This window comes from Phragmites australis, chromosome 12, assembly GCF_958298935.1.
Source record: "Phragmites australis chromosome 12, lpPhrAust1.1, whole genome shotgun sequence".
Taxonomy (NCBI): Eukaryota; Viridiplantae; Streptophyta; class Magnoliopsida; order Poales; family Poaceae; genus Phragmites; species Phragmites australis.
The window spans coordinates 25,279,366-25,304,786 of record NC_084932.1 but is presented as its reverse complement, the minus strand read 5'-3'; the positions used below and the strand labels follow the sequence as shown (position 1 = coordinate 25,304,786).

Sequence of the window (25,421 nt, the reverse complement as noted above, 5' to 3'; positions counted from 1 at the left end):
CTTCTTAGCGGTGGACTTCTTCGAGGCGATTGCTGAGGAGGTGGACTTCTTCTAGGAGATGGCTGAGGAGAGGGAGATCTATGAGGCGATGGCGGCCCAGGGTGTCGTGGAGAGTAGAGCTTGTTGGGAGCTGTACCTGGTGGAAACATTATGTAGGCCTTCTCCCACATGATGAAACAATGCTCGTTCTCTCCTATAGTGTTCGCCCTCTCCTCTGCAAGGTAATCCACCTCAACATGATGATAATGGTCAACTACCTCATCTACTTCAACCACGGCATAGCTCTCCGGTATCGGATGTCCATGTAAAAGTTCATGGACACCGCAGGGATAAGCCACGCCGGAAGCCACCTTGATTGTAATGTTCTTAGGACCAATGTGTAGTTCACATGGTGTCCGCGTTATGATGTGGTCCACGGGATAAGTGATGGAGTCAGCTCCCGAAACTCCCATGGACGCACAGCTACCCTGACGACCACCAGGGCTAGAGCGCACAACATTAGGAGACGCTGCCGGCTGTTCCTGTTGCATATCAATGGCGCCCTGTTCAAGCCTGATGGCTTCCTGTACTGCTTGTCTTATTTTTCATATCTATATGTTCCCTCTCATGTTGTAGCGCAAGTTCAAACATGTTCATTATCCTAGCTTGTTCTGCATCTTGCTATGCTTGAAATCTCTTTAGACTCTTGTAACTGTCGACGGTGCCTGGGAATCCATATTTTCAACCCATCACACCAACGCCTCGTGTGTGACCACCGTGCTCCTTGTTTTCTAGGGCCAAGCTGAGCTCATCCTTATCCCTATCTGGCTTGAAAGAGCCTTGTGCAGACTGCGTGTGGGTGTCCGCAAACCTTTTTGCAGGAGTTTGCATCACTTCCTGGTCTTTGGAGGTTGTAAAGCATAAGCTTCTATCAGCCGAGTAAGAAGCACCTCTCCCATGAAGGAAGCGCGCCGATCATTCACTCCAGCCCTCTATCTCAGGTGCGACACCTCTCTCTCGTAGTTCATCTAGCTCTTGTTGCCTTTGCCATTCTTTCCTCACGTACGCACGACTGCTGACTTTGTGGGGGTAAAGTTTCTTCTTCGAGTTTGCTTTGTTCACCTCACTCAACACTCAGAAAATCAATGACATCCTCGGTTCACTAGCCCTCGGCATGCAGCCTTCCGACTGATTTTGGTTACGAATATATTTCTTCAGAACTCCTATGAACCTCTCGAAAGGGTATATCTGATACAGAAACACGGGGCCAAGAATTCGTATCTCTTTCACAATGTGAACAATGAGATGCACCATGATATAAAAAAAACGATGGAGGGAAACACGCTTCAAGCTAGGATAGAGTCTCGACCATGTTTTCCTGCAGCTTATTTAACTTGGTCGGATCGATGGCCTTCTGTGATATCGCATTGAAGAATGAGCACAACTTTATGATTAGGTTTCGGACCTTCGGCGGCAGAATACCTCTAGTTCCAATTGAAAGCATTTGTGTCATCAACACATAATAATCATGAGACTTCATGTCAGTTAATTTCAAATCTTTCATGTTTACAAGTCTCTTTATGTTAGCAGAGTAACCGGATGGAACTTTGATTCCATGCAAGCACTCGCACATTGCAATTTTCTCCGCCTTGCTCAGACTATAGCTAGTGGGACCAAGATATTTGTTGCTTCTTCCATATCTTTGGTATGTAGATTTTATCCGAGTTTTAAACGTTTCAGGTCCTTCCGTGCTTGAAGTGTATACTTTGTTTTGCCAGGTATGTCTAGTAATGTACCAATCAAGATATCACACACACTCTTCTCAATGTTCATAACATCGATTGCGTGTCGAACCACCAAATCCCGCCAATAAGCTAAGTCATAAAAACCAAATTTCTTTATGAACATAGGAGCTCTAAGATTATATTTCGGAACCAGTGTGCTCCCACGTCCCTTACCAAGGATAACCTTAAGTCCATTTACCATCTCATATACCTGTTTCCCTGTGCGATGCTTAAGAGGTGGTCGAGTCTCAACTTTCCCATCAAAAGCTCATCTATTGCTACAGTACAAAATGATCCTTACGAAGAAATTTCCGAGGACCTAGGTACACCATTTTTCGGCAGTTCTTCAGCCGCAAGCTCTCTGTTTCATCCAAGCAATGCACGCATGCAAAGTAGCCTTTGATAGTCTGGCCCAATAGGCTACCAAGGGTTGGCCAATCTTGGATTGTTACGAATAGCATTGCGTGTAGGGTGAAGTTCTCTCATTTGTATTCATCCCATACCCGCACACCATCGTTCCACAATATTACAAGATCTCCAATTAATGGTTTTAGGTAGACATTGATATCGTTGCCAGGTTGCCTCGACCCTTGTATCAGAGAAGGTTGTAGATACATAGAGTCATATGCCAAGTGCTATGACTACTGCTCATGTTGCCGAATGGATTTATCCCATCCGTACTCAACCCAAATCAATGTGTAGAATCAGCAGGGTGTCTCAGGATTCCATCATCCTTGCACTCCTCAGCATGCCATCGCATCATTTTAGCATGCTTTTTGTTCGCGAATAAACGATTCAAATGGGGGACTATAGGAAAATACCAACCACCTTGACGTGAGGACTTTTCTTCTTTCCTTCACCATCGATATCATCACCGTCACGCTTGTACTATGCTGCACCACAGATGAGACACGCTTCCAAGTTTGCATGCTCTTCACAATACAACATGCAATCGTTTGGACATACATATATTTTCTGTACTTTCAATCCCAATGGGCATACAACCTGCTTGGCCTAGTTCGTGTTTTCTAGCAGCACATTCCTCTTTAGAAGCAATTTCTGCAAGAACAATAGCAACTTTGTGAAGCTCATATAAGACCATCCATTATTTGCCTTCAATTATAGCAGTGAAAGCATGGTATGCAACTTTATGTGCTCCTTCATGCAGCCCAGTAACAACGGTGTTTTAGAGTCCTCTACCATATGTTGGAACTTTTGAAACTCTTTTTCATTGGTGAAGTCCTCCTCCCTATCGCTCAACATCTGCTCCAAATCGTCGTCATAGTCGGCGGCCAACATCTGCTTTAGATCATCATCAACCAACGTATCTCCAACAGGCGGCATATCGGTGTACAAGTCTTTGTCTTCTCTGGCAATGTGTTGCTCTTCCTGTACAATCTCAGCTTCATCGTGCTCGGTCCAATGGGTATAGCCAGGTATAAAGCCCCTTGGCATTAAGTGGGAATGTATCTGTTGGGTGGTTGAAAATTGTTTCTTGTTCTCGCAATCGACGCATGGACAACACATGTATTGAGACTGTGTATTTGACTTGTGCACTGCAGTTGCTACTAGGAAATATTCCACGCCATTCTTGTACTCTGCGCTCACACGGCTCACATCGTACATCCATCTTCTGTCCATCTACAATTATAATTATCACATAAGGAACCGCTTATAGAAATGCTTCATTTCCACAGGCGGTAACTTATTTGAACCGCCCATAGAAATCGAGCTACTTCCAGAGGTGGTTCATATAAGGAACCGCCTATAAAAATTAATTTAAACATGCCGCCCAAAACTGCACGGGTCCCTAGCCTACTACTCAAGTGGTTTGTCATATGAACCGCCTACAGAAATAAACCATAGGTGTCTCCAAAAATAGCTTTTGTAGTTATGTTTCGGGCAACATGTTTCCATTTGAAAGCAATTCCCTCAAGAATTCTAACAATTCAATAAAGCCTTTATCGCCCAACCAATGCTAGCCTTTATTTGCATCAGTGTCAGCACCACATGAACCTTGTTGCGCTCATCTTTACAGTTCGGGTAAACTGGTGTAAATCCATATTCAAAATATCTAGATTGCAATCACCTACAAATAAATTACCTCGCCATCTCCTATCGACAATTGGCCTGGGTTGGAGGAGCCGCCCTTTGTATGCTTTCGCGTCCGCTTCCGATGGAGGAGTAACATTGTCTAATAAAGGATGCTACTTCTGTACTTCGTTATCCTACTACATGGCTTGACATGGTGAAGGTCATAATATGCTCTGAACTTTGAGACGTTTCCTTACTTCTGCATTAATGCCTTCTTTTCCTTACCTTTGCTAAGACTTTTCCAGTTTTCCTTACTATGAGAAATCGATGTGTACTCCATCCTAGTATCAGTTGTCAACAACTATAACTTTGGAACCTGTATAAATCATGCTAGCTGATATCTGTTCATGAAATCTTCTTATCTGCTTGGTTATATGCATGACCGTTGAAATTGCATATCTGCAACAAATGAACTGTTCTCTGTCCTTCCATGGACAATCCAAAGGCGAGTGCAAGGGAAGTACGTGTTGAGGGGCAAAGGTAGCAATCCTCATTGTGTTCCTATCAGTCTTGTAGCCCTTTTGATTCTCCTGAACATTCTGTGACTCACAGAAGTATTCCTTTGTAGAAATGCCAATGCAAGCTGTAGTTTCTTCAAAGGATGTGGTAGAAGCCTTAGTCCGAAGGGCCCTGCGGCGCCGGGTTATGGTTTCAAGTGCGCTTCAAGCAGTTTCTGGACTGCTTGCCTCTGGTGGTGCGGTCGCTGCTCAGTATCTGGGGAAGATGGCTAAGGCTTGGAAATCTAGAACAGTTTAAGCTTCAGCTAACACCTTTTTTTTTATTTCTTTTTCCCTTCAGTATGCTAGACCCTTGTTAGTTTTACAAGATATATTAGTTAAGGACTACATGTAAAGTTTAAGGTACATTAGTTGATCAATCTTGTATATCTTTCACTGATTAGAGGAGTCAAAATTTTGTAGGATCATGACAATGACCCGGATTATGACATCATATTGAGATAACTGTAACACCCTTTGTTTTAGCATTTATAGAATAGCCAAAACTCCTATTTTAATTTTTTTATAATATAGTGTCAAACTAAAGCTCTGTGTGTGTATATATACATATATAGATATCTATCTATATATACACATACGTATAGATATATGTATGTATGTATGTATGTATGTCCTATGTAATAACCAGCGTGTTAAATAGGGATTTTCGGTTTTTTGGTTAAGTGTTTTCCTGATTTGTAATAGGGATTTTACGGTCGTCAGTTTTTCTATCTTTTTAATATGTGATTTCCGGTTTTCCGGTTTTTCAGTTTCGGAATAAGTGTTTTCTTGTTTTTCTCATGTTGGGTTGATCGGTGCGTTAAATAAGTATATATATATATATCGGAAAACTATTTGGTACTCCTAGAAGTACATACTCCCTACTATGATATATCATATAAATCAACTAGATATACTTCTTATTACTATGAGTATACTTATATACGCATTCTAAGATATTTCAATGTGAATTACATGAAAAAATTGAAAAGAAGTCTACCAATTTTAAAAGATTTTAATCATACCTTTATATTTGTACATAAAATGTAATATATAAAAAAATGTGCAAACCACCTTAAAAAAGTATATATACCACTTGGATGATCTTATATAATTATATGCTCTATTTATATACTAGTTATCACATAAGATACTTCCTATGATACGAGATACGTATATGGGAGTACATGCTCCTGGGAGTATCAAATATACATATTATGGACAGTGACAACGAGACTTTGATCCTCCAAAGAAGCATCAAGCTTGTATATGTCCTTGCAGTACTAGTAGTGCGATGCTACGCAAAACTCTAGCTGCGGTTGCTGCTACTATTGCCAAGGTATGATCCTATAAATTCTGGTGTCATTACATTTTTACTGCTTTTGGGGTTTTGTGAACTTGTTTGCTATCGATTCAATCTTGCCCATATTCCTGTAGTGTACAATCTCAGAATTGTATTTAAACTACTCAGATAATAGTAGTGCGATAAATCGTCCACTTGTACCTCATTAATGATTTACTCCATTTGAACTGATTCTTCAATGGTACATGTTTCTTATAATTACACGTTTTCCTATTCAATGGTACATATAACTTTTTTCTGGGCAAATGGTACATATATATTTGAAGCATTTTTATAAAAGCATGACCTCACAGTTAAATTGTTTGGACCTTGATCAGAATCAGTTCTTTGTGTGCTGTGGAAAGCTGCATATGAGAGATGTGTGATTAAATGGTGCTATGGACACTGCTACTAGAATTTGTACAGGATAACTGATGTGACAGTTACTAGCTATTCTGAATTTTTAATGCACTGGTATTTGAGATTAACCCACCACTTGCTATGAACGATGCAATGCACACTATATTCAGAATTTCTGATCCATCTGTATTTCATATTCACGCACCAGTAGCCAAGTAGTCATGGACTAATACAGTGCAATGTGGCAACAGTACAAGATGTCTATTAAAACACTAGATATTTGACATCTGCATGCACTGTCTAAGCAATAAACTATGCATCCTGTTTTTTTTTTTATATAATTTTCAACCTTCCAAGCATGCTGTTAAATATGCATGCCTCCCTTCCCCCCGATGCGCGCCTTATCTCTTCAACCAATTTCCCCAACACCTCTCAATGGCTCAGCGTTGGAAAATTAGTGACATGGTTTCCGCCGAGGGGTTGGAGAATAGGGACCTTCTTGTTTTTTTATGGACAAGTTGAATCCAGATTCAACGATTCTCGATGTTGGGTATGAAAAGGGTTTACAAATTAATCAAATGGTTGTCAACAAGGTTTTGGTATACCTTACGGAGATAGGGATCCACCTAGCTCGACTGAAGAGGAAAATACACGTGCTTTGGCTGAGTTTAGAATATTGGTCCATGTTGAACCAAACACCGATATGATCCGACCAAACACCGATATGACCCGCAAGCATCTGTTGGACCTTATCAGAAAATGTGCTCTTGATGATGACCTGGCGATTAGGATATTCTTTATAGTAGCTTTCAACAAGTTGTTCCCAGGCTTAGACAACAACATTAGGGGTTGGGACGTTTTCATGACCAAGAACTTATCTATATTTCGGGATATTAACTGGTGCAAGGCGGTCATCGATGATTTGTGACATGCTGCATTAATTGGGACATTTTTTGTTTTGTTTTTGGCTGCTCCTTGCCTCATCTCGAATAATTTTATTCCATGCGTGCTTGCTACCCTTTGTTTTTGCATTTCGCGGTGCACTCATAGACATTTCTGCTCCATTGTTAATTGGAGATGTAGGAGCACCAATTGGTGTTACCCTTTCCATATTATTGTCATTGCTCGAATTATTTGATGCAAAAGGACCAATATCGGTTGGTATAGTTTCTGCCAATGCCATTAATGCTGCTAGCTACTCATATCCTTTTCCGAACCCTGTGCTTGACATGCGGCATGCCCTCACGGCAGCCATCGCAAGAGTTACTAGATTCGAGGTCCTAAACTGCTTGGTGCAATCCAGGCCTTGGGTTACTATATTGTTCCTGTCCCACAAAATAGGCTTCACTTATTTATCATCCTACCCCACAGTCATAGACTCAATGGGCCCCACATGTTATTGACACAGGTGGCATTATAATCAAATGGGTCAAACTTTTCAGTAACAAATCATCAATTTTTCTGTAGCCCGGTTTGCGCTCCATCCACCATGTTCGTTCCATGTCTTGGTATGGGTGTACTCTATGGCGACAACTTAACTACACAAGGAGGATACCCACAGGGATTTCAATTTCATTTTACATTTTTTTTCATTCACCAGCGAAAAGACAAAAAGTTCTCAAAATTTCACCAAAAGTTTGGTCATTTTTGGTCCTTTGCTTTGTGGGTCTCATATGTCAGCGAAAGAAAAATTCCGAAATTAGATATTTTGTTCCCATCCAAAATTCACAAAATTTCACTGAAATTTTGCCAAAATTTTAATCCCTGATACCCACTGCTCCCGTCATTACTGCTATGACTTCTAGACCCACGTGGAGTCCAAGGGAGCACCACATAGGAAAGTCAACACTACTACGCAGAACCAAAGGGAATGTGAAGCATCTTAAATGTTGCATGTGTGAGACTGACAAAAAAAATACGTGCAGGGGGTTTATGAAAACCTTCCCCCAAAGTCGTAGGTTTTTCTTTTGCAATTTTGCCATATGTTTATTACTTGAAACAATAAGCACAACCAATAAATACCACACTCAAGAAATAACAAAAAGAGTAGAGAACACAAATGAACACATGTGACGTTAGATGCTCACATATTTATTCAAGTGTAAGATGATATCAAACGCTAACCTTGAGATATCAAAACACTAGTGTAGGATAGGCGAAGACATAAATTCTGAGATGATACATTTATACTTAGGATTCAATTGGATACTCACATTTTTATTCAAGCGTTGAAGATATCAAATCCTAGTCTTGTGATATCAAAACACAGTGTAGCATAGGAGTGGACATCAATTCTGAGACTACACATATACTAGGATTGGTTTGGATACTCACGTATTTAGTGGAGTGTAAGAAGATATCAATTTCTAGTCCTGAGATATAAAAACACTAGTAGTGTAGGTTATATATGGGAGGATATAAATTTTGAGACGATACATCTGTTCCTGACGTTGCTTGTTCTTTTATATATAAGGCTATCTTCAGCAGATACTTTAAAAATATATCCTCTATAACACTATTACAGCATCCCCTAATACTATTACAATATTTCTTATTTTTCATCTCCAGCAGCTACCATATTTCCTACCTTTCATTACACTCCTCCTCCCCTCGAACCCACACGCATACTCTATAAACAGTGATATAGACTCCTTTTTGCATCAGCAAATTTGCCAATCCCGGCTGCCACTGCTTCCCTGTAGCACCGGAAAAAACAACTTTACCTCCTCCGCTGGAGACAGATACAGAATGGCAACAGAAGCAAAATTGTCGGCACGGTGATACGGCCAGCCGATGCCGCTCCTACTGGAGTTGGTCTAAGCACCTCCACATACTGAAATATATATATTTGCGATAAAGACACAAGTAATCCTCATCTCCTCCTCACAGAAGAAAAGTACCGATATTCTCTTCCTCGTGGCACTCGTCAAGATCAGTACGGCGAGGATTGTATACTTGGCAGCTGCTTTGTTGATGGTTCTTACAATCATGTCTTGTACCACCCCATCCTGCCAAAGCTGGGGGCGGTAAACACCTCTACTTTTACTTACTATATATTATTTCAAAGATATGCTCACATTAATCAGTTAAGCAGCCAATCTTGTTTGATTTATTTTGTGTTGCATTGTAGGCATCGGCCGCATTTGCGGGCGGCCACCGTCGCCGCCATCAGTGACGTGCCACAAATACAAACACTGTACGACTGCACAATGCCGTGGTCATTGCGTCTACCATGGCTACACGGGTGAAGATGCCTACTGTGATAAACGTGCTAATCCAGAGGAGTTCTGCTGCCATGGCCAAAACTAGGTATTGTATGGTATCGGTCTGTTTGATGCATGCAAGCTCAATAAATATGATTTTCTACTCTTTCCGTTTCGTAATATTTATCCACGTCTACCATTACGTATAAACTAAGAAATACTGAAGTCGAGTGAAAAAATACAGTGAGATAATCATATTACCCCTAATCAATACAAAGATAAGAGCAAGTAACTCACCAGTGTTAAAGTAAATGTATACATGCACTCAAAGGTATAGCAGAAAAATAGACTATAAAGCATCCTTAGTTATCGCAATAAACAAACAATTTGAGATAGATACTTCTGATACCATAGACAAATATTACGAAACAGAGGGAGTATTATCTAATGCTTGCCCAGTGTTCACTCAATGCAAATAAATGTTGTTCTGAGTACTGACCATTACTTCGCATCTATAACACTACAATTGCACACCACCACACTCGGTATGTTGAAACTCTTATGTTCAGTACTCTCTTTTCACAAGAAAATTTTATTTTCAGTACTCTCTTTTCACAAGAAACTCTAATGTTCAGTACTCTCTTTTCACAAGAAAATTTTATTTTCAGTACTCTCTTTTCACAAGAAACTCTAATGTTCAATACTCACTTTTCACAAGAAACTCTAATGTTCAATAACCTCTCTTTTCACAAGAATTGTCCATAACGGTCACGTCCATGGACCAAGGAGGAGTCACAAAATTTAGACAAAAAACCTATTATAAACGATGAAACAGATCCCTATGAAATGACAATACTACAATAATACCCTCTCCAGTCCAAAATAAGTGTCATTCTAAATTGCATGTGGTAAACTGTTTTAAACTTTAGCTATAAATTACTTTTTATGTATTGAGTTTGGATACTTGAAAATGAGTGGGTAGATTTGTCTCCAAATTAAAAATACTTTCATAATAGTATATTTTTGCTATATTTTATTAATATATTATAATAAAAAATAGTAGTCAAAGTTGTATTTTAGGATCATGTCGATGTCTAAAACGACATTTATTTCGGACCGGAGGGAGTATTAAATTGTAACTTTATCTCTACTACAGCATTGCCAACGCTAGTTACAAGCAATAATTACACTGTAAGAGCACAACGGTATGTAGCCTTTGGCCTCGGGTGCTCTGGGTTGTTGCATTTGTGAACCAGTGGATCATTACGTACCTAATTAAGACGAGTGTTTTAACTACCAATCGAAACATTACAACGATTTTAAGATGACCGAAATATGATTGAGAGGTTACGTCTAGGAATTGAGGTTGTAAACAGTAACGATGAATACTGCTCCCTTAGGTTCACTTGCATCATGCAATGCTTGGTTTAAGTGCGTAGTCATAAGCATCGCCACCTATGATCGTAATGTGTTCCCTGTCAGCAGGAACGGATCATCGGCACTAAAAAATTCATCTGAAAAAGAACTAGCAAAATAATTATCACTGTCAAGAACCGGTACTAATACTATTACTGATGGTTCTTAATATAAACCAATAATAAAAGTATTTTTTTTACTGTCAATAATAGTGGAGGGAGTATAACACTGGTTTTTGTTATGAATCAGCAGGGATAATGGTAGATATCCTGTATTCAGAAATTTATAATCTTTTCATATGAAGTTGGATGAAGACAAACTTTATATATAAATTGTAGTTCTTGATGAGATCTACACTTTTGTAGTTTACAATATTTTTATTTCAAACAATCTAAATTCCAAAATATATGTCCAAAATTTGGATAGGAAAAGTCAAAAGAATAAATTACCCTATAACGATCAACTAAAAACTGTGAGGTGAGATGGTAAGAAAGCTTCGTACAAAGGGTGAGGTCGCAGGTTCAACTCCCACAAACTGACTATGCGTGTCATTTACTATATTCACAGGTTGAACTCCCACAAAAGCCATGGGGTGTTCGTCACAAAAGCAAAGCAGCGTGGGGTGCGTCGAGTGCAATAAAATGATTTTTTTTGCCCCAAAAATATCGGATTTGCTACCGACTATCATTGTTGATTCATAACACAAATCTTTGCGACCGACTATCATTATCGATTCATAACACAAACTGACAATGATAACTGTATTACTATCGGTTCCAAAACATTGCCGACTAATCACTGCCAGTTTTGTTGGTTCCAAAATCGGCAGTGATGTCAGTTTAGAACCGACAGTGATGATATTTTCTGTAGTAGTGTAAGTCCCGATCGTGCATATTTGTGAAAATAAAGTAGGGAAGATTGCAAAAGAAATGATAACCCTGCAAGTTTGGTTATTTTTTAAATGGTTTCAAATGCTCTACAGGCTCCGTTTGTGTTATTCATCAGCCTACACGACGATCCTGCGAACTACTCTGTGGCTCCGTCATGGCATCCACACAGGTCCTCCCGACTTGCCATCTTTTGCTCAAAGTCGCTCGTGTACCCTCTAGCCGCTGCAAAACCAAAGCCCCAAGTTGCCGGACTCGTATCCTCTGCATTAGTAACTGCTACTGCAGAGAACTCACTCTCTGCATTAACTTGAATCTCAGCCCTCCTTTCCCAGATCAATGGCTCAGGTTGTTTGGATTAAAAAAAAGTTGCAGCAGAGGCAGGTAACGTAGAAAAGAGCGGCAACTGAGCTCTTTTTTTTTTGGGCGCCAACTGCTCCCAGCTGCTTTTCTGGCGCCAACTGGTCCCAACTCCTCATTCCCTTCCTTTCCTACTCATTCTCTTCCTTCCTTTCCTTCTCAGGTCCCAGCTTTGCTCTCATGCTTCCTCATCCTGTGAAGAAAGTAAACACAAGTAAGTTCATAAAAAAAGGAAAAAAAGTTCATGTTCCTCCACAAGACCATTTTGCTTTATTGATCTTAAATTTCGTTTGGCAATCAAAATTGAATTTCCTCATTTATGGTTTCATCTTCATCTTCTGTAGGATGGAGAATCCACCACAGCCACCACCTTGGATACCAAGGATAGGCAAGAAATTTAAATATGTGGATGAGGCTTAGGATTTCTGAACTGTCTATGGAGGTATGGTAGGCTTTGAAGTAAGGAAGCAATATAACAACAAAAGCCCAGCAGATGGCGTATGTACTTCCAATAGATATGTATGCTCTAAGGCTGGTAAGAGGGGGAAGATAAAAGGGATCATCTAACAAAAAATCCTCGGGCTCAAACTAGAACCGGCTGCAAGGTTCGAATGGGAATAACACTGAATCGTGAAGAAGGAAACTATGAGTTATATGATTTGGTGGTTGAGCATAACCACATCCTTCAGCTGCCACAAACATGCCATCTAATGACATCACAACGGAAAATTTCCAATGTCCAAGCTTTTCAAATTGACATGGCAGATGCTTCCGGAATCAGACCTAAAGATGCTCATGAATTAGCTAGTAGACAAGCTGGTGGCTCAAGTAACCTTAGTTACACATGCCTAGATCACAAGAATTACTTGAGGACAAAACGACAAAAGGATTTGGTGTATGGTGAAGCGGGAAGTATCCTGAGGTATTTTCAAGAAAAATGTGCAGAGAATCCCTCGTTTCAGTGTGCTGTGCAGCTAGATTGTGAGCAGAAAATAACCAACATTTTTTGGGCAGATGCTAAAATGCTTATTGACTATGCTCAATTTGGTGATGTCATTACTTTTGATACCACATTTAGAACAAACAGAGAAATTAGACCACTTGGTGTGTTTGTTGGATTTAACCATTTCAGAGAAACCATAGTATTTGGGGCTACTCTAATGTATGATGAGACATTTGAATCTTTCAAATGGATTTTTGAAACTTTTTTGAAAGCACATAATGAAAAGCATCCAAGAACCATATATACAGATCAAGATATGGCAATGAAGAAGGCAATATCTGCAGTCTTTCCTGAAACTTGGCATGGTTTGTGTACTTTTCACATTATGCAAAATGCCGTCAAGCACCTAGCTCGTCTCAAGAGCGACAATGACTCAAACATCCTAGCTGATTTCAGTGCTTGTGTGTATGAATATGATGATGAGACAACATTTGAAGAAGCTTTCAGTGCCTTGAGAAGTAAAGTCCAAAATGATGCTTGGTTGGGTGGTATATATCAACAAAAGGAGAAATGGCCTGCATGCTACATGAAAAATGTGTTCACACTAGGAATGCGAAGTACACAATTAAGTGAGAGCTTAAACAATGACATGAAGAACTATCTGAAATGTGATCTAGACATTGCTCAATTTTTCACACATTTTGAAAGGGCGGTTGCAAGCAAGCGAGCCAAAGAGTTGGATTCAGAATATAATGCAAGGAAAAAACTACCACGGATAAAGATGATGGCACCTTTGTTGATACAAGCAAGCAATTTATACACAACATGTATTTTTGAAGCTTTTCAAGCTGAGTATGAAAGATCCATGGCAGCATATGCTAGACCAACTGAAAAACCTAATGAGTACATTGTAGGGATTGGAGCTCTTGATGGAAAATCTACAATGGAAGAAGAGTACATAGTTGCGGGTGACCTCTCCAACCAAAGGGTTTGTTGCAGCTATCAACAATTCGAAAGAATTGGAATATTGTGTAGTCATGCTCTCAAAGTTCTAGACATGATGAATATTAAGTTATTGCCTGAGCACTATATTTTAAAGAGATGGACTCGTGAAGCAAGATGTGGGATTGTACAAGATATTCATGGGATGGCTATACTGGAAAACCCAAAAATTGATGCGGCACGACGCTACCAGCTTCTCACTCGCAAGTTCTTTACAATTGCTTCTCGAGCAGTTGACTTTGAAGAATGCTATTCAATGGTTGATGTTGTACTTAACACCCTCTACAAACAAGTTGAAGACAAGATTAATGACTCCAGTAATTTCCACTAACGAATCTGAGGGACAACAACCATTTAGACTACCTGAAAATTTATCTCATGTCACTGGCTTAAAGAAAAGGGAGGTTCGAAAGAGGACATCAAAGCGGAAGGAAAGCTGGGTCGACAAGTTGCATAAGAAAAAGAGGCGAAGTGTTATAAGAAGCATGAAACAACCGGGAGTTAATGTCAGTCAGGTGTCCAATCATCAAGAACAAGAAGAGAAATTCACAAACAATAATCAAGTCTTTGAGGAATTTGGATCTTTCACTACCTTCACCCAGCTGCTAATGGTAAACCTATTCTCAACATTCGCTTGATAAAATTAAGCATGTTTATTTGTTCTTCTCATCCCTGTTTTAATTCATATTGCAGGGTGGCTCTAATGCTGCAAATGTTTTAGCAGGACCATGCCATTTTGGTGGAGGCCATTGATATGTTAGGATCAAATTCAGTGCTGTTTTTGCAATCGAAGTTTGCAGTCATGTGACCTATATATTCAGTGCTACTGGACCATGAAAACATTATGCTATCGAATCAATCTAAGATAAATTTCATTATGATCTCAATCTTATTACAGAGTTATTTTTGTTACATAGCAATATTAGTAATGCTTACCTGTAAGAATCAACGCCAGAGTCGTGTGCGAAGAGACAGAGCCGGAGTCCCTTGCGCGGCCGCACGAAACCCACCTGCAGGCATCTGTAGTCGAGGGGATGAGGTCCCTTGCACTCAGATTCGCCGGGGACCATGTCGAATTTTAATCAGCAAAGGTGGCCTCAACGACGAACGCAAGCCGGCCAGCCAATGTTCCTGTCAAGCAAACTATTACCTTATACATTAGCAGGCAAAAGCATAGCATTGAAGCACCAGTGCTGGTCTGAAGAAATTACCTCTCGGAGATTTGGATCGGTTGAAAAATCATCGCACCTTGCTCCTATTGGTACAGCAGCAACAGAAAAGGAGTCATTGATATTCGACAGGTACGTTTCATTTGACAATACAAGAGGGCTTCCAGTATGATCATTGTCTTGAGACATGTATCTATGATCAGCAACGAGCTCTGCAAAGAGGGAATCCTTGTCGCGGACGGTGGTCTCAAACACAAACCGTGAACTAATACCAGAATCTGATTCTGAGCTATCTATTGTGAGCGATCCAGCAACATTGATAACGCCCTTGACCCGAGTGCTTTCTTCTGCAAAAGGACCACCTTTGGTCGCTTTGTACAACGAAAGCACTCTTTCAACTTTCACTTGTCTCTCCCTCAACTGCATTATGTCATAAAATGCTTGTCGCTGGAACCGCTTCAAGATATCTATCTGAAGGAAAAGAGAAAAAAAGGGAACAAAAGGCACATAAAATTCTCTCCAAGAATCCTAACAATTCGTAAGGCTAGTTCAAGTATCCGCATATAAACCACAACGATGCAAGACATGACTCCCACGAATCCTACACTAAGATTTTAAAAAATGACTCCCTTTTCCCACATTTCAGATGTATATTGCGCCAGGACGCAAGCGATACATCGCCGGAATCCCATCCCATCACCTCGGTGTTGGTTGGGGGCTTGATTTGAGTAGCGAGAAGAGGTGGGGTTAGTGCGCTTACGGGGTTAGGGCCGGGGTGCGGCGGCGGAGGGCGGCGGAAGGAGAGGAGGAAGCGCTTGGCGGAGTCGGCGATGTGCGTGGCGCGGTCCACCGCGCACGCCCAAGCCAACTCCATCCTCATCCTCTCTGTCGAGTCTCGATGATTCCTCCGCGCGGCACAGCAGAGAGAGAGGGGCTGCTTGGAGGGACTCGTATCCTCTGCATTCTTTTAATCCAAACAACCTGAGCCATTGATATGGGAAAGGAGGGCTGAGATTCAAGTTAATGCAGAGAGTGAGTTCTCTGCAGTAGCAGTTACTAATGCAGAGGATACAAGTCTAAGTTGCCATAGGTTGAATATCCTCCTGTTGCCGCCTCATCTCGTTGTCTCGATATTGGATATGGCATGCCCCTACTCTTTCTGAGCATAGCGAGCTTGAATTTGGGCTTCCCGACCATCAAAAATGTACCACGGCCAACCCAATGTCCCCGCCGGGCCATCTGCCGTGACTTCAATGTTGAGCGCTGCTCCAGCGATTGACCTAGATACCGAGCTCTACCATCCATGTCCGCTACTCCGCTCCATGCCTCGGTGTGGGTGTATTCTGTGGTGATGGCTTAACTACAAGAGGAGGATAGCCACCACCTCCCATCATTATTGCTGTGACTTCCTCCAAACACATAGGTTTTTCTTTTGCTATTTTGCCTTATGTTTATTACTTTAAAAAAAAGCACAACCACTACATACGGCACTCAGGAAATAACGAAACAAGTAGAGAACACAAATGAACACATCTGCCATTTGATGCTCATGTATTCATTCACGTGTAAGAAGATATCAAATGCTAGTCTTGAGATATCAAAACACTAGCGTAGGATAGGTGAGGACATAAATTCTGAGATGATACATTTATACCTAGGATTCGTTTGGATACTCAAATTTTTATTGAAGTGTGCAAGAAGATATCAAATCCTAGACTTGAGATATCAAAACACAGTGTACTAGGATAGGAGTAGTGGACATAAACACTACTATACAACTAGTCATCAGTGTCGGCTTGGTCAAAACCAACATTGGTAGGGTATCAGTGCCGGTTCGTAGCAAAACCAATCAACCACCCATCCATTCAAACAAAAATTGGCACTGATAACCGGCACTAATACTACTTCCGGACCTGAAATTTGATTTCACTGCCGTTTTGGCTCATCTCGCGTCCGCCAGCTCTCTCTCTCTCTCTCTCTCTCTCTCGCTCTCTCTGCCGGCCTCCTCCCCTCGTGACTCCCCATCGGCCTTCTCCCTCCCACCGCCGGCCAACTCCCCTCGACCAAGTCCCTCTCTCTCTTGTCTCTCTTATCTCTCTCTCTCTCTCTCTCTCTCTCTCTCTCTCTCTCTCTCTCTCGTCAGATGGATCCAGTGTGCGGTGGCGGAGGGATCCAGGGCGAACGACGGCTGAGTTGTGGCCGAGCGAGAAGACATGAGGCTGGTGGAGTGGCAGCGTGGGCATTCTCGGAGGACGAGCGCCGGCAGTGTGCCCCTCTTCCCGCAGGCTCCGCGGTGCGGATTGTGGACGCAATGCGCGGCATTGATTTCCCCGGTGCGCCACCGCCATGGGCAGGCAGCGTGCCCGAGGACCAGTGGGTTGATAGCCTCTGCTCCCTCCACACCGGACGCCCCAACTGATCTGAGCAAAGCGAAAGGTGATAAGATTTGGTTGTTGTTGTAAATGTAATCTTGGTCTTCAACCAGCGTTTGTAGGTGTTCCCGACGGGAGCCGGCTCGGATGCCACTCCGCCACTGCCAATTCTCTATTTCTTTATCATCTGAAAATAGTAATAGTGCCAGGTGGACAACCGGCACTGATAGTATCTGTCGGAGGGTGAAGTCCTCAAGCGGGGATCCGGAGGGACCTCCTTTGAGATTCGGCCAGGGGATGATTCTGAAGCTGTTTTGCGGGTGAAATAAATGGGCGTAAATGAGATGCAGGTGGGATGGAATGATCGGATGCAGGAAGTAGTAAATGCTTAGGGGATTTTTAGACAGGTTCGGGCCGCAATGAGCGTAACACCCTACTCCTGTGTTTATGCTATAAATGCTCTGAGAATGCCTCTCGGAGTGTTTGCTGGGTTACAAGAATATTTGTCTAGTCTGGAGCTTCGTGCTCCTTGTTTTTTGGTGATCTGAGCTTCTGTGCTTCTGGTTGTCCTCAACCTGACTCTGGTTGTGCTGAACCTCTACTTCACCCCGTCTCTTTTCAACCTGTCTTCTCCGGGGTGCCCTCCCGGCTTAAGTACCCGCCAGGGTGGTAGTGTGCCCAGAAGGGGATGGCGCGAGTTCTAAGGCACCATAAATGGAAAGCAACCATTATGGGCTGCTGCGCGAGGTGACATGGAGAGTTGAAAACGTGCCCTGTCCGGTCTTGTAAGTCATCATGCCGTTTTTCAACGGGCGCCGCAGTGAGGGCCCACCGGGCAGCCACCGAGCAGCCTGGCGCGCCCGCCCGGTCTTGTACGCCTGACACAGCAGGGCGGCAGGCAGGGCACTTTGGGCTTCACGATGTTATCCCGAGGCGTGCCGCATGTCCCACGATGGGACCTGTGCATTAAATGCCCCCACGCCTCCCTGGCAGGCCGTGGCAGAGACTGACAGCAAGCGTGAGGGGAGCAGTTGGAGGTGACCGACCATGTGCCCTCTTAAATGCAGTATCGGGCCTTTTACCAGCCAATACGTCACCGCTGGGCCTCTGTGGGGGCCACCAGCGAAGGACTTCTCGGGCCCTCGGGGAACTGTGAGTGCTCGGGGACCACTATTCGCCGCCCCGAGCACTCTCTCCCGGATATGCCCTCTCTTGGTCCTCGGGGAACCGAGTGCTCGGGGGCTACTGTTCACGGCCCCGAGCACTCTCTCCTGGGAGTGACTGTTCGGGTCCTCAGGGGACTAAGTGCTCGGGGGCCACTGCTCGCGGCCCCGAGCACTCTCTCCCGGAACTGACTTCCCTTGGGTTCTCGGGGGACTCGGGTGCTCGGGGGCTACTGTTCGCAGTCCCGAGCACCCCCTTCCCGGTACTCGGCTTGTTTAGTCGTCGGGGGACCTGAGTGCTCGGGGGCCACTGCTCGCAGCCCCGAGCACTCTCTTCCCGGAATTTGGTCTTCTCGGATTATCGGGGAACTTGGGTACTCGAGTACCACTGTTTATGGCCCCGAGCACCCTCTCCCGGGACTTGGTCTTCTCGGACCTCGGGGAGGTAACCCCCGAGGGAGGGTGCCACGTGGCACTCTGCTGTTCTGGCCTCGGGACTCGGGGACCCCTGGTTCCTGTCACTGACAGTATCCGACTATTAGTGCTGAGTAAAGAGTGCCAGTTGAAAACCAGTAGTGAAATCATTTTTCAACCGGCATTGATATGCAGTTCTGTAGTAGTGAAATTTTTTACTACAAATAAATTGGGATTGGTTTCAATACTCTTGTATATATTTAGTTGAGTGTAAGAAGATATTAATTTCTCGTCCTGAGATATCAAAGCACAAGCGTAGGATAGGTGAGGACATAAATTCTGAGATGATACACTACATCAGAATGGGTTATTATAGATGGATTTTAAACCCTATCACAGACGGTTATAGGTTCCATCTCTACAAAAGTATCTTTGATATTGACCTTGTTAACAGAGATACACACAAACGGATTTTCTGTAAAACCATTTGTGTGTAGTAAGGGTCACATACGATTTTCATTAAAACCCGTCTATATAAATCCATTTGTGTGTAGTAAGGGTCACATACGGTTTTTGTTAAAACCCGTATGTATAAATGTCACATACAATTTTTTTGGAAAACCGTCTGTGTGACTCTTTCCCTTCTGAGAAGCCATTTTGCTTTCTGGCTACACTCATGATATGGCATATACACTTCATGATTCAAAAATTAAATAACATCACATGCATTATTTAATATCACACATCGATACATTGTTTAGAACATTGATCACACATTATTTAGAACTTCAAAATAGGTATTTACATATCATAAAGGTTAAGAGCATCACACAGTTGCACATCACATATTATTCATAACACATAAATCTAGCTAGCTATACGTATTTTGTTTCCAGAAAGATGAGATGCTTGACATCATTGGAGACATAGTCTTCCAGAAGGACGAGATTATTGACATCATTGGTCGACATCTTCCAGAAAGATGAAATGATTGAAATCATCTCATCCTCCTGCGTTTCAGCATAATGTCAACACAAGTATCATCTTCAATAATCATCTTGTTGTCATCCGGATTAGGCTCCATCTTGACTAACTCAGTCATGTGCCAAAACCAAACTGCATTACTATCAAACCGCTATCCATGGTTAAGAAAGAAATGAGCATTCAAACCAATCTTGCAGTTCAGAAAAATATCTCCATTGTGATGAACAACAATAGAGAAATTTCTATCTGAAAGAACAGAATAGAGAATGTGATTTACAACAAAAATAGGGTCCACAGAAGGGCTCTTCACAGCAGCGATGAACATGAAGTCCACATAACCAAAATCGATGCCAAGCATCTGTACCATGGAAGTAGGCATAAGGACAACCCCATCCTGCTAGTGTCTGACAGCAGTGAAGAGACACATTGCATATATGTGATGGAAATACCATATTACCCTCAGTTACATAGATCGAAGCAAACCCTAATAAACCTTAACAAAATCATGATAGAAACCTTATGGTACTCACCTCATTGTAGGGATTCGACACCAAAATCTCACTCCTTCAACGTGAAAAAAAACCCTAGCTAATCATCGTGGAATGGGCTCTCAGATAGTAACAAGTAGAGCGAGGAAGATGAACACTCCTCGTTGCTTTATATTGAGGAGAGACGAGCAGATTGTGTGTGTGGGAAGCCAAAGAGCCATGGGAGATAAGCGGGTTGTGTGTGGGAAGCAAAAAGGCTAGGGGAGACAAGAAGTTAAATTTAAAACAGTACTTGGGCTTTTAAGTATAGACGGGTTTTTCAGAAAATCCGTCTGTGTTCATCATACTGACAGAGATAGATCTTATAAGAAACTATATGTTACAGTATCATAGATAGATTTTTCTAAACGTCGTCTGTATCTGTATGATAATAACAGACGAATTTGTAAAAACCGTTTGTGAGTTTTAGCACACAAAGACTGCATTCTTGTTACAGACATGTCTGTCTTAGCAACTGATGTATTTTCTTAGTGACAGGTTTTAAGAAATTGTTTGTAACACTCCGTCTGATTTCGCCGATTCTGTGGTAGTGATACATTTATACCTGGATTCGTTTGGAAACTCATGTATTTAGTGGGGTGTAATAAGATATCAATTTCTAGTCCTGAGATATGAAAACACTTGTAGTGTAGGTTATGTAGGTGAGGATATAAATTCTGTGGCGATACATCTGTTCCTGAGGTTGCTTGTTCTCCTATATAAGCACCTCCACATACCGAAACATATTTGTGATAAAGACACAAGTAATGCTCATCTCCTCCTCACAGAAAGAACAGAGTACCAATATTCTCTTCCTCATGGCACTCGTCAAGATCAGTACGGCGAGGATTGTATACTTCGCAGCTGCTTTGTTGATAGTTCTTAGTACCTCTCCATTCTGCCAAGCTGGGAGCTGTAAACACTTCTACTTTTGCTTACTCTATGTTAGTTCAAAGACATGTTGAGATTAATTACTGAACCAAACCAATCTTCTTTTATTTTGATTGTGCTGTGTATGTGTAGGCATCAGCTGCCCTCGTCGGCGGGCGCCACCGTCGCCGCCACCACGACCGTGCTTCGCGCCCTATTCTGAGGAACACTGTACGGATGAGGACTGCCGCTATATTTGCTCATCGCATGGCTATCATCATGGCGGCTACTGCAAACTCGATTATCATTGGTTGTGCTGCTGCTGAGGTTAAGCGGTGTAATGCATCCATCTGTCTGATGCAAATTCAATAAAATCTGCTTTTCTGTTACCAAGTACCTGCCCAGTGTTTCGTTTCCTACTCTATGCAAATAAAGTACGTATTTAAAAATTATACGTGCATACTTTAAACTTATGTTATGCATATATATTTTTAGTAAAAAAAAGTTTAAACATGAGCATTTTATTCTTTTTGTGAACTATTTTGCATTTGAACTTGGAACACTTATCTATGACTCACTTCAATACGTGGTAAAATATAGAGAAAGCATTTGATAAAAAATGTATCTATTCGTCTTTTCTTAAATACCGTTATGTAAGCAACTTTGTGAAAAATCTTAAATAAATTAGAATAGATCCTTGAGCAATTTAAGAAATAGGTTAATGCAATTTAGCTCGGATGTTCAACAAACTTTCTAAACAAATTAGAATAATTCGAAGACAATATTAGATCTAGCTGCTGCATATTTTCAGTAAAAAAAATGAGAACTATTTGTGAATAATTTTGTCGCAAGCAAATTTTAAAAAAGAAAATTATTAGCAAGTAATTTTGTATACTTTCAGAGAAAAATAGTTATCCATAACATAAGACTAAAACATGTACTTGCGATTTTAAAATTTTACCATTTTTAACACCTTAATCTATGTGCGGGCAGTCAATTACCCCCCTAATATGGTTTTGTATGGTTGTTTTGCTTGCATGTCACAACTGATGAGCAGCTTTAGAACACGTAAGATCCCAATCTGGACTCCATGTAGATTTGGACAGATGCTGCTAATAACTTAGTTTCCGATCGACTCCTCCTCAAGGTTCACAAATTTGTTTGACATCCGAAAACCGGAGGTCAGAGATTTTCCGAAATTCATGAATATCGGAAAATGCAACCGAAATTCGGTGAGAATTCAACCAAATTCAATCAGTCAAACCAGTTTGACTGAGGCAAAATCTGGTCGAATCAACCATTTAGTAGCCGGTCGAATTCAACCGAAAACCGACCGAATTCTACCAAAAATTGACCGCATTTCCAGCATTTCGTTTGTGGTCGAAAACTGCTCGATTTTCTTAAAAAACCGCTTGATTTTCATCAAAAACCGTTCGGTTTTATCGAATTTCAATAAAGTTTAAGAAAAACAAAAAGAATAGCTCAACCTTGTAAAATCGATAACTAATTCATCTAAGCTTCAAATCAAGTGAAACAAAATTTGTCGGTTTCCTTGTAACATGACTACATGATAAAAGTATTTATACTCATGAAAAAGTTGTATATTTTCTATGAGAAAATTTATTTACTAAACCTAGTTAAATGCAAAGTTAATTATTTGCTAATCCAAAAATCATGAAACCAATCTTTTTAGTCTTCTTACATGATCCTCTATCTTCTAAAAATATATGCAATCATGAGATAGTTATTGTAACTTGCAGGATTGAGTAAATATGTTGCAACTAGATTAATTCATACCTAATCCATCACACCTCCAAAATTAGTGAAACCACTTTTATTAGTTTACTTAAACAATGCTTTGTGTAGGAAAAATAATGGTAGATATGACAAAGTTAATTACAGTGCTTTTTCTTAACATGTTCACTTTATGCTTGTGAACTTTGTAAAAATCATGGAGAAATTAATAAAACTCTAAATGAAATGAAACTAATTTTATAGATCCTATTAAGGTACACCCTACACACACAAAATATGTTTGCATGTTAATATTTTTCTTAACATGAACCCTACTAAATGAGTTGCACGCTTGTTAAAGCACACTTTTTCTTTTCTTTTTCTCCTTTCCATGAAATATGATGCAAATGACATTATTTTTGAAATTTATTTTCACAAAAGGTCTTAGAATTGTCTCTAGTATTTTTATAATTTTTTGTGATTTTTTATTTTTTGAATTTATATTCGAAAACCGGTCTAATTCAGAATTCGGTGTGAACCGAATTGACTGGTTTTCACAATATTTGATCGGTTTTCGACGAATGTTCAAACCCTGTTCCTCCTGTCCTCCACCCCACCTCTACTTCGACCATGGTGTTCTAGGCTGCACATAACATGATAAGCTTATTTTGTAGTTTATCGCAACAGATAATATAGATCCGATCAGGCTTGGGACCGGGAGGATTAATGTCAAGATCTAGTGTTCTAAGCTACCAGTTATTAGGAACTAGACAGTAGTTTTAACTGAAAGCATAACAAACCGTAAAAAAAGGTTGCTCTGGATGGAATTAGATGACTGATGCTGTTATATACTGACTGGGACCAAGTTCTCGACCTGGATGGGCCTGCACCTTAAGAGTGTGACATAGTGCGACCATTCAACTTTCAAAGTATAGACATTACCACAGAAACATAGAAAAAAAGGCACCCATATCACAGACGTCAAAAATAAAATCTGTCTGTGAAATGTCATCAGATACTAGCCTCAAGTGGACGCGTCTGTGATATCTTGCCAAGTCGAGATCCATCTCTGGTGGTCACTCATCACAGACGGGTCTAAGAAACACGCGTCTATGATGACTGACCATAGACATCACAGACAGGTCTATGGAACACATGTTTGTGATGCAGGCCTCATCAGAGATGGGGTTTTCTTTTATCTATCCGTGATGCGTGTCAAAACCTAGGCTACACTACCGGATTTCGAGACTTTGTCGTGTGCCTTAGGCACACGGCGAAGGCCTTAAAACACTCGGCAACATGTTTGCCGAGTGTAACACTCGGCATATCACTGTCGGCATACACAGTGCCGGCAAACTACTGTTTGCCGAGTGTTTTATATCGTGCACTCGGCAAACATATTTGCCGAGAGCCAAATACGACACTCGGCAAAAAAAAGTGACCTAACGGTGCCAATGCGTTAACGGCCTCTTTGCCGAGTGTCTCAGGGATACACTCGGCAAACACGAGAACACTTTGCCGAGTGTCTCAGGGATACACTCGGCAAACACGAGGACACTGTGCCGAGTGTCTCAGGGATACACTCGGCAAACACGAGGACACTTTGCCGAGTGTCCGTGTATACACTCGGCAAAGTGAGCACAGAATAGCACCCAAATAGCACAGTTTGGCGACACGTGCCACGCATTGCCGAGTGTATCCCGTGGACACTCGGCAAAGTGGCATCCAAAATGCCAGATTGAACAGCCTTGTGACACGTGTCCGTTTTGCCGAGTGTAACACTCGGCATAGCCTTGTTTGCCGAGTGTAACACTCGGCAAACTGTTATTTAGCAGGTCGACAATTGATCCATACCAGATTCAAAACTGTCACTGCAATTCAAAACAATATACATATATTTCACAGATTACCACCTTCACATAAACATCGCATATTACGCAAACATCACATAAAGCGTCGCATAAACATCGCATATTACGCAAACATCACATAAAGCGTCGCATAAACATCGCATATTACGCAAACATCACATAAAGCGTCGCATAAACATCACATATTACACAAACATCACATAAAGCGTCGCATAAACATCGCATATTACACAAACATCACATAAACCGTCGCAAGTGACACAAACATGACAAATTGTCGTGACAAGATAGCAAAACATAGTCCAAACAAAAAGAAAATGTAGCAGACCGTAACGGACTCAACACTTGATTACCACCTTAACCTGCATCAATTAAGGAGCAAAAACGCTAATTAAGAAGTATGCATTTGAAAGTAAACAGAAATGGTAAGTATGGATATAGGGTTACAAA

At 41.4% G+C, this 25,421-nt stretch overlaps 2 protein-coding genes across 2 annotated transcripts; one reads left to right on the top strand and one right to left on the bottom strand.

Annotated features, from left to right (window-relative positions):
• Positions 1-13,187: 13,187 nt before the first annotated feature.
• Positions 13,188-14,198, top strand: LOC133886439 (protein FAR1-RELATED SEQUENCE 5-like). The gene has a single exon (XM_062326145.1). It carries the CDS (start codon positions 13,188-13,190, stop codon positions 14,196-14,198), a length of 1,011 nt encoding a protein of 336 aa, XP_062182129.1.
• Positions 14,199-14,980: 782 nt separating this feature from the next.
• On the bottom strand, positions 14,981-15,961 carry LOC133887318 (uncharacterized). The gene is made up of 3 exons (XM_062327249.1): positions 15,797-15,961; positions 15,079-15,507; positions 14,981-15,010 (listed from the first exon to the last, which is right to left on the bottom strand). Exons 1-3 carry the CDS (start codon positions 15,914-15,916, stop codon positions 15,002-15,004), a joined length of 558 nt encoding a protein of 185 aa, XP_062183233.1. The 5' UTR covers positions 15,917-15,961; the 3' UTR covers positions 14,981-15,001.
• Positions 15,962-25,421: the final 9,460 nt, after the last annotated feature.